The sequence below is a fragment of the Podarcis melisellensis genome (genome assembly GCF_964234715.1).
Source record: "Podarcis melisellensis genome assembly, chromosome: 8".
In the NCBI taxonomy this organism is placed as follows: Eukaryota; Metazoa; Chordata; class Lepidosauria; order Squamata; family Lacertidae; genus Podarcis; species Podarcis melisellensis.
This window is the reverse complement of record NC_138540.1, coordinates 16,560,630-16,576,593: the sequence shown is the minus strand read 5'-3', so window position 1 is coordinate 16,576,593 and position 15,964 is coordinate 16,560,630. Positions and strand designations below refer to the sequence as shown.

Here is a 15,964-nt window from a genome sequence, read left to right as displayed (position 1 = left end):
CGCATTTACTGTTGTATCTAGTTTGGTCTCGTGAGTTAGAAGTGGGGTATGAACAAATCTCCACCTTGCTCTTTGTATGATCTTCAGACAGAAGACATGACCCTCATGTGTGTGCCTGCCAGCACTGTTAGTAAGCATCTGATTTCTTGTTTCTGCTTCCTGACTCCTATCGTTTCACTCTTACCTCCCCTCCAGGTCTTGGTTCTGCGAGAGCTGGCAATCAGTGTCCCCACCTTCTTCTTCCAGCAAGTGCAGCCATTTTTCGACAACATCTTTGTGGCCGTGTGGGACCCAAAGCAGGCCATCCGTGAGGGAGCCGTTTCTGCCTTACGAGCCTGCCTCATCCTGACTACCCAGCGAGAGTCAAAAGAGATGCAGAAACCACAGTGGTATCGAGTAAGGAGAAAGCTTTCAGGGCTTATGTGGGTGGAAGAAGCTTCTATCCATGCCACACTATTGTAAATAATGCTCCCCCTCCTCATTTAATCCCCACAACAACCCTGTGAGGCTAGTATGAGAAGTGGTGACTGACCCAAGATCACCCAATGTCTGGCATGTCTCTCAGCCTCGCTGCCCAACTCTGTGTTAATGAAGATAAAACACTGACTTGCTTGACAGTGTGAAGGAATAAGATACAAGTGTTTGAGCAGTAAGAAAAACAGCTATATAAATGCCAAGTAATAATAATAATGTCATTTTAGCAAACATACGAGGAAGCTGAGAAGGGTTTTGATGAAACTGTGGCCAAGGAGAAGGGTATGAACCGTGATGACCGCATCCATGGGGCCTTGCTCATCCTTAATGAGCTGGTGAGAATCAGCAGCATGGAAGGAGAGGTGAGTTGATAAGAAGGGGGGCACAGCTGGGTTGTACTACTCTGGATGTTGAGCTATGAAACTAGCTCCCATAGGAGGCAGCAATCGTCACCAACTTGTACGGCTTTAAAAGGGGATTAGACAAATTCATGGGACAATACAGCTATAAGTGACTGCTGGCCATGTTTCACCTCCACAGTTGGAGTCAGCAATGCTTCAAAGTATCAGTTGCTGGAAACGGCAGGAAGGGAAAGTGCTGTTGTCTTCAGGTTCTGCTTGTGAACTTCACATAGGGATCGGGTTGGCCACTGAGAGAGCACAATGTGCCATTCGCCTGATCCAGCAGAGTTCTTAATGTTCTTCTGTCAGCTAGTTTAAGGTTGCTGATTTGAATCAGAGCCCACAAATATATTGAGGTCGGTCTGGTTGGGCCAATGATGACTTTTTAGAGTCAGCTTGCATTGCAAATATTTGTGAGCTGTTAACTTGCCTGCAGTAACCAGGTGCCAACAACCTCTTCAAACTCCTCCTCCTCCTCCATTAAATGGCAGAAAAGCAACCAAAATATGCCAAGACTGTAAAAGGTCAAAGGAATTATGTGTTCAGATTTTGCATAGAACCCAATGACTCTCTTGTGTGTTCCAGGAGCATGTTCTCGGGTTGGGTTCATCAACCTTCCCAGGCTTGAGTCCCCATCTTCAATGCTAACCTGAAACAAAGGATCTTGTTTTGATTTTTTAGAATATATCCTTCTCCCCCTGCTCTTTTTGCTCATTTTCTTAGGACATAGCTGCACAGCGGATGAACTGGATTTATCTCTGATTTCATCTCCTTTGGACAGGCATGGCCAAATTTGGCCCTCCAGCTGTTTTGGGACTACAACTCCCATCATCCCTAGCTAACAGGACCAGTGGTCAGGGATGATGGGAATTGTAGTCCCAAAACAGCTGGAGGGCCGAGTTGGGCCATGCCTGCTTTAGGGGGTATTGGGAATGATAGTGCTGTGTGTATTTAGTGGAGGAGGCTGCATGGAAGCTCAGGTATAGACATGTAACAAAGAGGTACCGTATTTTGCGCACCATAGGGCGCACCGGACCATAGGGCGCACCCAGTTTTTTGGGGGGGAAATAAAGGGGAAAAAATTATTTCCCCCCCAGGTGCGGGGCTGGGGCGGGGGAAGCTCGAGCTTTCCCCGACCCCAGCCCCCAAACAGGCAGCTCTCTGCAAGCCGTGGGAGCGCTCCCGCTGCTTGCGGAGAGGTCCGCGAAGCTTGGGCGCGCTGATTTCAGCACGCGCAGGCTTCGGCATGCTGGCAACTCTCCGCAAGAAGCGGGTGCGCTCCTGCTGCTTGCGGAGAGGCCCGCGAAGCCTGGGCGCGCTGATCTCAGCGCGCGCAGGCTTCGGCATGCTGGCAACTCTCCGCAAGCAGCGGGAGCCCAGCGCTGGGCTCCCGCTGCTTGCGGAGAGGTGTGCCAAGCCTGGAGAGCCTGAGGGGTCGGTGCGCACCGACCCCTCTCACTCTCCAGGCTTCAGCGAAAGCCTGCATTCGCACCATAGGACGCACACACATTTCCCCTTCATTTTTGGAGGGGAAAAAGTGCGTCCTATGGTGCGAAAAATACGGTAAATGATCATAGGCCACACTGACAGGAACTGTAGCCCAAAAAATCTGGAGGGCATCTGGTAGGAGAAGCCCAAGCGGGCTGATCTTCTGTTGCCTTCCATGCTGGGGTGGGTGGCCAGGAAAAGCAGCATTAAACATCCTCTTCCTTCCCTTCCCCACAGCGTCTTAGAGAAGAGATGGAGGAGATTACACAGCAGCAGATGGTGCACGACAAATACTGCAAAGACATGCTGGGCTTTGGGACCAAACCTCGCCACATCACCCCGTTTTCCAGCTTCCAGTCTATACAGCCTCAGCAGTCCAATGCCTTGGTGGGGCTACTGGGCTACAGCCCCCACCCAATAATGGGTTTCGGCGCATCACCTGTCCCACCCAAGTCAACCTTGGTAGAAAGTCGGTGCTGCAGAGAACTCATGGAAGAGAAGTTCGACCAGGTGAGCTTGAAACACCCCCCCCCCTTATATTGCCCTTCAAACTGCAACAAGACAGGCACAGCTTGAATAGCATCCCTTGGAGTTATGGAATCCCTCTGTTCATCTTTTCACCTGTTGCTGAAGAGAGATAATTTATGCGCCCAGTTCAAAATTTCCCTCTGAACAAACTCTGCGGTCATACTTATTTGTTGATGGGTACAGCAGTGAATGTGGCTCATTTCAGCCATTGCAGCAATCTGTTCCATGCATGCAACAGACCAGCCGTGATACTGTGCTGCTTTTTTGTCTGCTCAGCTTGTAAGGTCCTTCTTTCTGCAGTGTACCAGCCTCCTAAGGCAGAGCAAAGACCCATAGTATAGTTTGTGAAATCAGACATAACTTCAAGTCAGTGCAAATGGTTTTGTAAATTAACTTCATCCATAGTTTCATATCCCAGCTTATGATCTGACATGGGTTCAAATGTGAAAATCAGTAGTGTTTAAATAAAACATTATTTTGTGTGTACATGACAGTCAGAGCTATTTATTAGAAACCATTGATCAATGCAAAAATACAAGGAGCAAAGGACATTCGTTTAGATGAGGTTTGATGGACAGAGAACTTCTCCATACAAACCTTCTATCCTTTCCATCCTGGAAAGGAACAGAGAAGGACTGGAGTAACCTCACCATGCTCATTTCAGAGTTACAAGCCACAACTTTCAGGGACCTCTTCCCTTCTTTGCCAACTCCCACAGACAGTCTTGCATTGAATGCAACAGTCCCAGCTTCCCAGAAAAAGGTAATGAGATCCCTCCCATTTGGTTCTGGTTCTCTGCCGGTTCTATATGAGTTGACTCTGGCTCCCATTCAGATAGCCAGAATTTGTCCTGTTCGGAGTAGGTCTAATGGGTTACATCCAATACTGTACTGGTCTTGCTCAGAATATACCCATTGAAATTAACAGACCTTAGTTAGCCATGTCCATTAATATTGGTGGGCCTACTCTGTATAGGCTATACATCCCCTTGAAATGAATGGACATAACTAACTTGGGTCTATCAATTTCAGTGGGTCTGCTTTCGGTGAGACTTGAGTGGGATACAAACCAATGTATGTGTCTAATACTAAAGTTAAAGTTACTGTGATTATTTTTTTATTATGCTATCTATTATTATACTTTTTATTATGTTTTTACAACTATGTTCCATAAAGTGTTCTTAATGTTGTACACTGTCCTATGATCTTTTGATAAAGGACAGCATATAAATTGAAAATAATAACAACAACAACAAAACAACAAATAATAATATAGATAATTACTGATAAATAATTCTACAGTAGACAGCCATTGAACTTCCTGTGTATTGCAGATTTTAAACCATTTTAGAGGGACTGAAGTGTATCTCAAACAATGTTTTAAAACTATCCCTTGAAGTGCATTTCTCTCACTATTCTACAAAAGAAAATTGTTCATGAGAGGTTTTGCCCCCATTTATCCTCAGATCTCCATTTTTTTCCCCACTGGAAAAATTGCAGGGGGGAAAGACCCCTCTGGTTGCTATCGCAGCCCTTCACATCTCTTAACAACCACCCACACATCTGCAGTCTGGAGTGGAATAGCCCAACCATACATCTCAAGCCTCGCTTTCTGTTCTGTTGCCATAACACCCTTTTACCTTTTGTCTGTCTCTCAGGTGTGCTACTGGGTTCTGAAGTGCCGAAGCAGCAAGAACTCTCTGATCCAAATGACTGTCCTCAGCTTACTGCCACGCCTGGCAGCTTTTCGTCCTTCTGCTTTCACAGGTAAAAGAGCTCTTGCATGCTGCTTTTTCAGAGGTGGGATTTTAAAATTTCATTTTGCAGGAGGCAACTGGTGGAGAAGATGGGACTGCAGGAGCAAACCCATTTGCTATTCCTGCACAGAATGGAACATACCTATTCTACTACAGATTGGTGGTGACTGGGTGGAATATATCCTACTGCTACAACTATGCTAGCTGAGGCTGATGGAAGTGGTAGTCCAAAATATCTGAAGTGCTCCAGCTTGGGAAAGGCTGGGGTAGAACTTCCAGATTCTGTGCTTACTTTCAACTGAGTGTTTCTTGGTGCCCTGGAATCAGGGCCATGCCTTAGCCACGGCTGTTATTCCTCTGTGCCTACTGACTGGTGGCTGTGAATGACCTCTGAGCATAAGCAAACTCCCTTTCCTTCCTCACTCACTAGGTAAGGACCCACAAGCAGGACCCAACATAATAAAAGCCTTACTGGATCAGGCCACTGGCCCATCAAGTCCAGCATCCCATTCTCACAGTGGCCAACCAGATGCCTTTGGGAAACCCACAAGCAGGACTCAAGTGCAAGAGCACTCTCCCCTCTTGCTGTTTCCAGCAACTTTTAACCAAAAATCGCCCACCTACATTTGATAGCCGGGCTTGTGGTAAACAAATTTGTGAGCAGATTTGGCCAGTAACCTCTTTCTCACTGAACAAATGCAACCCCGAAATAATGTTGCTTGTGCTTCTTCTCTCCTCTCTTCATGTGAACGTTTGGCCAGCTGACCACTACCTTCCGGACACCATGAACCACGTGCTGAGCTGCGTCAAAAAAGAGAAGGAGCGAACTGCCGCTTTCCAGGCCTTGGGCTTGCTCTCCGTGGCTGTGAGATCAGAATTCCAGGTGTACCTTCCCAAAGTCCTTGAAATTATCAAGGCTGCCCTCCCACCAAAGGATCTTACCCATAAGTGAGTGTGCTGCATGCAAAGGTCAGGAGACGGCTGTGATGTCTTTTAAAAGTGTTCACAGGTTTCCCTTTTAAATGATAATCTCCGAACTGTGATCTGTGGGAGGGAATGATTTTTTGCCTGGTGTTTTCTTTTGAAACATACAGAAGCTGCCCAGAATTGGGCTTATGCCAAAATTATAATTAATATGATTTAAAGGTTTCCAAGCTTCTCAGGACATATTTAAAAACCTAAGTGTAATTACATTATTCCATTAATGCATTTGCACAAAATGTTAACAAATTCACACAAACCACCTATGAGTCATTGATATATTTTATACACATACATATATAGAGACATGCACACACACAAATAGAACGCACACATGTTACGCACACATGCACGCGCGTGCACACACACACACACACACAAAACCTATATTTTAATTGTGGTAACCTGCCCTGGGATCTTACAAATTGATAATGGTAATAGTAATAATAATAATAATAACACGCCCACTGGGTTTTCTTCTGACTCGTCCTTAGGTGGTGTTTGCATCCTGTTAACCTTTGTCTTGGGGGACAGTAGGAGGCAGGAGAAATGGTTATACAAATAGGATGATATTCAGGATGACACTTCCTTCTTCTTGAAACTGTAATTCTGATTCACTTCAGCAGGAGGCAGAAGTCGGTGCAGGTGGATGCCACCGTCTTTACCTGTATCAGTATGCTGGCACGTGCGATGGGGCCCTCCATCCAGCAAGACATCAAGGAGCTTCTGGAACCCATGCTGGCTGTAGGACTGAGGTAGGGATTATCCGTTACCTCTGCCAGCCACTATGTGGCACTTGTGGGTTTGCGTTTCCCTCTGTTAACCACTAGCCTTTTTTCAAAAGATACAACTGGCTAGGGCTCCGCTTCAGGCTTTAAGCACCACTCACATTTCCAGCATGTTCTTTATGGGTCCTGCTGCAAACATTACAGCAAACCTGGAGGAGGCAGGGTTTGTCTCTAGTGCTAGTTCTGCTCAGAGCGGATGCACTGAAATTAATGGCCATGATTAACTTAGCTCCAGTGGGTCTGCCCTGGGTAATACTTAGTTAGTACTACCCCAAATACATCTGAAACATCAAGTGAGCTGTTGCACTTGGTGGCTTCTCCTTGGTGCATGCCCACTTCATGGTTGCAGACACATGCCTCTTGTTTAAGTGCAGCAGTGTTCCCTGCAGGGCTGGGAAACAATGGGGCCCTTGAGGCATTTTGATCCGGCCCTCTGGACTCTCCCCAGGACTCTCCTCCTTGAGTGCTTTTGCCTGGCTGGAATGTGTCCTTGAACTGTTGACAGTTTCTCCCACTTGCCGGGATGGAGGGATGTGGGTGTTGTGATGTCTTAATACCTGACTTCTGTAGCTTACTGTACAAAGGTGAGAGCAGCATCCATTGCCCCACTTGTTTTTTGCCTCTGGCCCCTATCCCATACTGGCATGTGTTGCCCATGCAGGAATGCATCCCTTGGGCTCCACCTCTGAAGAATGGAGTTGAAGGGATATAAGATACAGTTTAAGTGTGTTACCCCATGCCACCCATTACAGCTATCTTGCCAGGAGAGCATTGGCTATGTGTGCATGTTTGTGCTGAAGCATCCCAGAAGTTTTGACTCTTTTTCAAAGTATTAATTGCATTGTTTAATTACTGACATGGACCTCATTTGAGAGAAAGGGCCAGATAGAATTTTAATAATAACGAATAATGATGCAGGGGTGTTTGCTGGGAGCACGTGTGTCCCCATCATCAGGAATCCATTGGCTCGCCTTCCTGTGTTGTTGGTACATGGGTGTCGCTGCTGGCACAGTTCCCAATTGGTGGGCACTGGCAGAGTTTTTGTTTATTCAACCCGTGTGTTTTTCTTTCCCCCTCTTGAGCTGGCTTTGCACTGGATGCAGTGAGCATTCTGCTGGCATTGCAGGGGTGGTATTCCTAATCCTGGCGTCGTGCAAGTTTAGGATTCTGCTGTTAATCGTCTTGTGCACCTCTATCAGGTGTAGTGGGTATGCAGAGTGAAGCATGTGTTGTTAGCTCTGAGGAAGCTGCTGTTTTTCAGTGAAATGTCAAGTTCTCCATGTGTCTCTCCAGAATGGAGTCTGTGCTGGTATTTAAAGTATTTCCAGAATTCCACATGAATTCCTCTGAAGGCCTCAATGTCCACTTCTGTCATTTTAAATATCTCCTGTGAGGCAAATGCCCAAGCAAACAAGCAATAAATTTTTATTAATCATTATTACCAGTGGGGCAAGTTTGAGAGCTGAATTCTTTTGTCTCCTGACCTGCCACAACCCTCTTGGTAGGAGTCTGGCAACTTTTGGGAATTATATCCAGGCAACTAGTCTGAGGCCGGAATTGTTTTCAGGCCTGGAAGGACTCTGCCAAGACATTTCTGATGATTTTTTAATTTGTGTGTCAGAGAAAGCTAGAGAGACTTTTCCTAATAGACCCAAATGACTTTGATTTTTTTTTAAAAAATCTTTTGTGGGCTTTGACATCAGCAAAGCCTGCAAAAGAGTTTGCCCGATAAGACTGGACTATTGGACTGGGGCAGAAGTGGGGAATCTGTAACTCTCCAGGTGTTGCTGGATTACAACTCCAATCATTCCTAACCATTGGCTGTGCTGCCAGTGGCTGATGGGATTTGTACCCTGGTAACATCTGGAGGGGCACAAGTTCTCCATTTCCAGCTTAGAGAATGAGGAGAGAACTGCAAAAGGATTTGAACCCCTGCTTAATGACTTGCCAAGCTAAAGGACCTGTGTGGACCTCTGTCTTGCCCTCAGCCCTGCCCTGACGGCTGTGCTGTACGACTTGAGTCGCCAGATCCCCCAGCTGAAGAAGGAGATCCAGGACGGGCTGCTGAAGATGCTCTCCATGGTTCTGATGCACAGGCCCCTGCGCCACCCAGGCATGCCAAAAGGCTTGGCCCACCAGCTGGCTTCTCCCAGCCTCACCAATATCCCTGAGACCAACGATGTGGGCAGCACCACACTTGCGCTCCGCACCCTGGGCAGCTTTGAGTTTGAAGGTGAGTGACAGCAGCGGGAGGAAACAAGTTGAAATCCTAAATAAGAGGGGCAGCAGGGTCACCCCCTGCCTTGCGTCTCATGCGTGAGAGTGGCAGCAAAATATTTTATCCATCCGTTCCACCCCCCCTTCCCTTTTAGGGCATTCACTGACTCAGTTTGTCCGGCACTGTGCGGACCACTTCCTCAACAGCGAGCACAAGGAGGTCCGGATGGAGGCTGCTCGCACATGTTCGCGCCTGCTCACGCCGTCCATTCACTTGATTAGCGGGCACACCCATGTCGTCAGCCAGACTGCTGTGCAGGTGGTGGCGGATGTCCTCAGCAAACTGTTGGTGGTCGGTATCACAGACCCAGGTGAGTGCCGAGGCCAGGGGTAGGCTTGTCACTTCTATGGTGCTATTATCAGGTTCCCAGCAAAGGATATGAACAGTGCCCACCCCCTTCTGTTTTAATCTTGCTGTTCTGATCATTGGGTAGGCCAGCAGTTTAACACCCAATAATCAGTTTTTCAGGGTGCTGTGATATGCCAGCTCCTGGAGAACAACACTAGTAAGAGAGCACCTTCTTTGGAAGGTCCCAGATCCAGTTCCTGGCATCTCTGTTGAAAACAATCGAGTAGTAAATGATGGGCAACATATATTTTTCCCTAAGACCGCAGAACAGGGCTGCCTAACCTTTTTTGGCCAAAAGGCTCCATTCGCATTTGGCCCACTTTCTGAGGGGCTGGAGGAAGCATGCTAGTGGTCAGAAGTGGGTGTGGTCACTACATATGCTCTCATAATCTTAAATATACATGCCCAGGCACACCTCCCCAGTTTGGTTTCTTGACCTCTCCCCACTCATCAGTTGATAGATCAGAGAGGGTCATTGGGATGCTGAGCTCATTGGGGTGTCTACTTTGTATCTCCCTGTTATTGCTGCCAAAATCAGTGGAGTTTTTGGGAATTAGCCACCCTTCCCCTAGAGAGCCATTGCCAATCAGAACAGACATTACTGGACTGGACGGACCCAGTATGAGGCGGCTTCTGGCATTTCTATGTCTTCGTCTAGCAAGAGAACAGGCACAGAAGCAATGCCCTCCCTGTGATTTGACTATATCATTCAGCACTGTTAAACTAGGCTTCACTCAAGCACCTCCTGCTCAAATGTGCTCTTTCAGACCCTGACATCCGATACTGTGTGCTGGCCTCCCTGGATGAGCGATTTGACGCACACCTGGCCCAGGCGGAGAACTTGCAGGCTCTTTTTGTAGCCCTGAATGACCAGGTGTTTGAAATCCGCGAACTCGGCATCTGCACCGTGGGCCGGCTGAGCAGCATGAACCCGGCTTTTGTCATGCCATTCCTACGCAAGATGCTGATTCAGGTAATGGGAGTTGGAAGATTTCGGAGTGGCACCAAGAAGGTAAAACTGTGTGGCCCTGGAAGCACAGGGAGCCCTGCTCCAGTTCAGAGGTGATCGGGTTTTATCCAATGCTAGAGTTGACTCATTGAAGTTAATGGATGTGACTCACTTAAGTTTATTAATTTCAGTGGGTCTACTCTGAGGCCACATTTGCACCATACATTTAAAGCACTGTGGAACCACTAACCAGTCATGACCTCCCTTGGAGAATTCTGGGAGCTATAATTTGTTAAGGGTGCTTAAAGCTGTTAAGAGACCCATCTATTCCCCTTGCGGACCTACAATTCTCAGAGTTCCCTGAGAAAAGGGATTGACTGTTAAACCACTCTGGGAACTGTAACTCTTTCACTACACCCTTGTTTTGACCACGTTCCAGGTGCACTTCTCTAGGTTTTGTTTAAGGGACCTTGTCATAGCGAGAGAAGAATCTGCCTTGTACTGTGTCACATGGGGAAGGAAATGAATTGAACTGTCATGTCTAGTATCATTGCTTGGGGAATATGGAGTTAACTTGTTAAGCCTGACCTGTATGGGTGCTCAGATTGGAAGGTGGGAAAACCGTTGAAGATGTGAGGGATCTCACGTAGCCTGTCTTGAGTTGAGATTTAAAACCTAAAAGCTTCCTTGAACCTTGTTGATTGCTAGGCTTGTGAGTCACCTAGCCCCAGACCATACCCACAGTTCTTCTTTAGTATTCAGAACAAGGAGGGTCTCTCACAAAGGATATATACCAGTGAGAAGGATCATAGAAAAGTCTTATGTGAAGAACTGCCTGGTAAGTCTGTGGTCTTAGGGAATGTGACTGCGGAGGAGAGCTGGTTTTGTGGCTAACCACTTATTTAGTTGTTCTTTTGCTCCATTGCTGAGATATGCTGTTTTCTATAGGTTTTTCTATGTAAACTATTTTTTGTAAGAACTTCCCTCCTTCCCTTTCTAGTTAATATTTAACTTGATTTCATTAACACTTGTCTCTGTTTATACATCCCTACATCTGGAGCCAGGATCCATGCTGTTTGAGTTGTCCTTGAGTAGACACAAGGGCTGTTTTGTGAAAGGCAGCCCAGGTCAAACCACTCATTCACCTGGTGGCAGTGAAAAGGTCTAAAGCATGGGTAGGCAAGCTAAGGCCCGGGGGCTGGATCCGGCCCAATCCCCTTCTAAACCCAGCCCATGGACGGTCTGGGAATCAGCGTGTTTTTACATGAATAGAATGTGTCCTTTTATTTAAAATGCATCTCTGGGTTATTTGTGGGGCATAGGAATTGGTTCATTCCCCCCCAAAAAAAATATAGTCTGGCCCCCCACAAGGTCTGAGGGACAGTGGACCGGCCCCCTGCTGAAAAAGTTTGCTGACCCCTGTCTAAAGGAAAGTGTGGGCAAGCAGAGTGTACACTCTGTTTGGCTGGATCTTTCTTTCCTCACATGGCATAGGGTCCAGGGTACCACATTGTGGTGCCTTCTCACAGAGATCATTGGCCCATCTAGCACAATAACCAGCAGCAGCTTTCCAGGGTTTCCGACAGGGGGCATTCCTAGCCTTACCTGGAGATGCTGTGGTTTGAACCTGGGGCCTTCTGCATGCAAAGCAAGTGCTCTGCAACTAAACTATAACCTTTCCCTTGGAGATGGGGATGTGTTTGTGCACTCATACAAGGGGGGCTTCCTGAGGGCAGATTAGGAGGACCTAAAAGGTCCCCCTTTGCATTTTTAGTTTTCTTCTTGGACTTTTCCCTGCATATGCCCCAACTAAGGAAGAAAAATGTGGGTTTGTGCAATTGATGGAGAGAATATGAATGCTTGAGTTGGGCTTCTTCATTCTTCAGTCCCTAGATGATGTTGGACTACGGCTCCCATAATCCCTGGCAATTGGCTAAGCTGGCTGCAGATGATTGGAGTTGCAGTCCAGCAACATCTGGGGACTCAAGTTGAAGAACTTTGGTGTGGAGAGTCAAGACTTCATTGTGTGTTCTTGGGTGAAGCTTCCTAGCCAACCAGCAGCCTGATGTCCTGACCAAAACTGAAACCGCCCCTGACCTGGCCTGACGTTACAAGCAGGTCTTTTCTTCATTATCTTTGCTTCTTCCATTGGAGGCTAAAGTCTACTGTTCCATTACATAGAGATAAGGACCAGATGGAGAAAGATAATCTTTTTCTGCTTGAGAATGGGAGTTGTAGGCCTGTTATTTACTTCCCAATCGCCTTCTAACTGGGGAAATACTAGCTCTCACCTCCATGGCATCTTTCCCCCCCCCCCCTTCAGATCCTGACAGAGCTGGAGCACAGTGGCGTTGGCAGGATCAAAGAGCAGAGTGCAAGGATGTTGGGGCACCTGGTCTCCAATGCCCCAAGACTTATCCGCCCCTATATGGAACCCATTCTCAAGGTAGGCCTTTCATAGCACATGTAGGATGGTTGTCTCCCCCCCCCCCCGAATTCATTTATACATTACGCCATTAATTGAATGATTTACATCCGCTGTGCTTTTCTGGGCAGGGCATGAATGCTTGGCTGAAATGGGCCGCAAACGCAGACTTATTTTCCTCCCTGATCAAAATTCCTCCTTCTGCATGTCATTCAACAGGCACTGATTGTGAAACTGAAAGACCCTGACCCTGATCCGAACCCTGGAGTAATCAATAACGTCCTAGCTACCATTGGTGAACTGGCACAGGTAAATCTCTAGAAGTTTGGAATTTTATTTTGCTTGACAGAGCCACACTTTTCATGGCAGCGTGAGCGCTGCCATGGTCACTTCATGCCTGTAAACTTTCTGTTCCTTCTGCTCACCCGCCAAATCCTCTTTTTCCTCCCTCAACAGGTTAGCGGGCTGGAGATGAGGAAATGGGTGGATGAGCTTTTCATCATAATCATGGACATGCTCCAAGACTCCTCCCTACTTGCTAAGAGACAGGTGAGCAGCATGGCCTGCTTTCATGAAAGCCTTTTTGATTTTCCTCTCTAATCTTAGAATATTGTACAAAGCAAACTTCATAATAAGAATCACTTTTCACAAAAAGATGCCTCTAAGCTACTTGCAATTCTTAAAATACAAATAGCATAACAGACATTAATACCAAATTTAGAAGAACAATAATAGGACAAAACCCCCGCAAAGTGCTCATTCAGGAAGCCACCTCCTCCCTTTATTTATTCAGAAATTACAACCTTCTCAGTGATAGCCACACATGTATGGAATGCTCTCTTCAGGGAGACTTGCCTGGTGCCCACCTTGACATTTGTTTTCCTAGGTGTTTGGGGCAGCAGCAATGATGAGATACTATACTGTTTGTAAAAATATTTCTTTGATTTTAGTATTGCATTTTCTTTAGTTTTGATTTGGGACATTTTTTAGTGGGAAGCCATGTATAAATTGAATGTACCGAACTTACACAAAACAGGAGCTCACTTCCACACTGGTAATTCCCCAAGCCAGAAAGACTGGGAGGCACAATGTTAAAAAATCAGCAAAGGACTTAGTGCCTACCTTTGACGTTTAAGCCAAATTGCCATTCCTTGCCCCTATATCTCTCAGTCTGTTTCTTTTTAATGTCTAAGGCCACCTTCTCCAATCTGGTGACCTGTAGAATGATATCAATGGCTATTAGCCACAATCCTAACTATGTCTCAAAAACAAAAAGCATTCTTTTTTACGGTGGATTTGTTCCAGGTGGCTCTCTGGACCCTGGGTCAGCTGGTGGCCAGCACTGGCTATGTGGTGGAACCCTATAGGAAATATCCAACTCTCTTGGAGGTGTTGCTGAACTTCCTGAAGACGGAGCAGAACCAGGGTACCCGGAGAGAGGTAGGCTGCTATGGGCTGAGAAACAAGGGCAGGCTTGGTAAAAATTCTCTTGAATTAATGCCAAAGGGGATGAATGGAAGTATGTTCTCTTGTGCTTTGACTAATTTGACCAACACACACAATTGTGTGTTGAATGATTACAGGTGTCCATGGTGAGATATGAGAAGTTTTGATTTCTTACTGTGAAAATTGTGCTTCACAGGGTGGGGGGGGTGTTACTTAAATCAATACTTTTTCTAAAAAAATGTGTGATGTACTTTTTAAAGATCCCTAAAGCTTATGATAGGGTGACAGTAGTGCGGGAAAACATGTGAAGGGCTTTTTGTAAACCGCTTTGAGGTTTTATACCATATTTGTAGGCTTCATAACATATTTATAACATGCAAATTAAATAAAAAGGTGGAGAAGGCTTGATAAAGTAATCAGGGAGCTGAACAGTGACACAAAGTGCCTCCTAGCTGATGGCTGGCTGGTAGAATCATCTCATCTGGTAATTTCCCAGCTTTGAATCAGTCACTGTTGTCTCTCTATCTATATTTAAGCCAGATCTGAGACTCTTAGGATTGTCCAGCTGTACACTGAAAGCCAAAATTCTGTCCTTGGAATTGCTGGTTTGAGGTTGTGCTTTCACAGTTATTATCTGCCTTTTGCGTTGGTGATGCTTCTTTTGATGATGCTTTCCTTTGAAGCATGATGAGTCTTACCCTCCCCCCAATCTTTTGTTCCTGTTAGGCTATCCGTGTCCTTGGTCTCCTGGGGGCACTGGATCCATACAAGCACAAAGTCAACATTGGCATGATAGACCAGTCGCGGGATGCCTCTGCTGTCAGCCTGTCAGAGTCTAAATCAAGCCAAGATTCTTGTAAGTAGACTCAGAAAGGGGAGGTCCAGGGGTTCAGTCTGCTTCAAGGAAGAGCTCTTAGCCTTGGTGCTGGGTCTCCTGTCCCCCAAAATTCTTATGACCAAGATATAGAATGTGGCTTCCCTCCAAATTTTGGTGGACTCCACCTCCGGGCACCATCCCCTGAACCGTTGGACATTCTGGCTGCTGGGAGTTGGAGTTTAAGCAACATCTGGATCCCATTGGTGACCTCTGGCTAGTGGATGAGGTGTGGGGTGCGTGGATTTTTTAAACCTGCAGTTCCACCTGCTAATGTATGCATGAGTTGGAATACTTGTACCTCATGCTTGAATCGATAGAATGGAAATAGGTGGAGACCTTGTTCAGAGGGCTGCTGTGAAGATGGGCTAGATGGTTTCTACTACCACTCCTCTGCCAACCCCCTCCCCAACATTACATTAATAGCTCAGCAGTGTTGATAAGCAGTGATCTTCCTTGATTCTCCTCAGAAGACATGGGTGATATATAGGGATGTTACCTTCTACAACACAAAAAACCCTGCAATTTCATAGACTAGTTATATAGAATGTGATTGATTGATCAGCTTGATTCAATCTATTTACATGTGAAGAAAGAAACGTACATTGTTGTTTGTAGATCAGCCTTTCTCAATGGAGCACATGTACCTTCCTTCTCTGTGATAGCAGCGTTCTGGGAAATGTAATCCACAGGCCCCCTAGCCTGCATATTAAATGGCAGGGATGGGGAACCTGTAGTCCTCTAGATGTTGTTGAACTAGTGCTCCCATCATCTCTAACCCCTGGCTGTGCTGGGTTGAAGCTGGCGGGAGCTGAAACATAAGAAGCTGCCTTATACAGAGTCTGGTTTATCTAAGTCTCGGTATTGTTGATGCTGACCAGCAGTAGCTCCACAGAGTTTTAGACAGGACATCTTTCCCAGCCCTCCCTGGAGATTGAACATGAAAAAAACTGTGCTCTCCCACCGAGCTGCTTCCATTCCCTTTAGATTTCAGTCAAGCTATGGGCTAGAAGTGGCAATCATAGACTTTTCTGTTTGTTTGTTTGTTTGTTTGTTTGTTTGTTTATAATAATATTTATTAAAGTTTTGTTTAAACAATAAAAAACATACAGAGTAACATACAATTTTCCAATATCCACATTTCATTCTCCTCATTGGACTTCCTCACAACTCTTGTTCCTTTTCTGTTTGAAACCTTTCCTGCAAATAACCACTCAGTTTATTTATT

General features: G+C 46.2%; 1 protein-coding gene across 4 annotated transcripts in view; it reads left to right on the top strand.

The window, feature by feature from the left end:
• MTOR (mechanistic target of rapamycin kinase) overlaps window positions 1-15,964 on the top strand; it is a 105,151-nt gene that overhangs the window by 5,310 nt on the left and 83,877 nt on the right. For 2 of the 4 annotated variants that reach the window (XM_081923370.1, XM_081923368.1), the window contains exons 5-18: window positions 196-396; window positions 702-836; window positions 2,601-2,873; window positions 4,549-4,657; window positions 5,409-5,595; window positions 6,255-6,383; window positions 8,405-8,649; window positions 8,789-9,004; window positions 9,810-10,015; window positions 12,315-12,437; window positions 12,636-12,725; window positions 12,873-12,965; window positions 13,722-13,856; window positions 14,589-14,718. In XM_081923370.1, coding sequence (XP_081779496.1) covers window positions 196-396; window positions 702-836; window positions 2,601-2,873; window positions 4,549-4,657; window positions 5,409-5,595; window positions 6,255-6,383; window positions 8,405-8,649; window positions 8,789-9,004; window positions 9,810-10,015; window positions 12,315-12,437; window positions 12,636-12,725; window positions 12,873-12,965; window positions 13,722-13,856; window positions 14,589-14,718 — 2,272 coding nt within the window. Of the gene's footprint in view, window positions 1-195; window positions 397-701; window positions 837-2,600; window positions 2,874-4,548; window positions 4,658-5,408; window positions 5,596-6,251; window positions 6,384-8,404; window positions 8,650-8,788; window positions 9,005-9,809; window positions 10,016-12,314; window positions 12,438-12,635; window positions 12,726-12,872; window positions 12,966-13,721; window positions 13,857-14,588; window positions 14,719-15,964 lie in introns of all 4 variants that reach the window. The other 2 variants (XM_081923369.1, XM_081923367.1) reach the window with 1 other exon arrangement.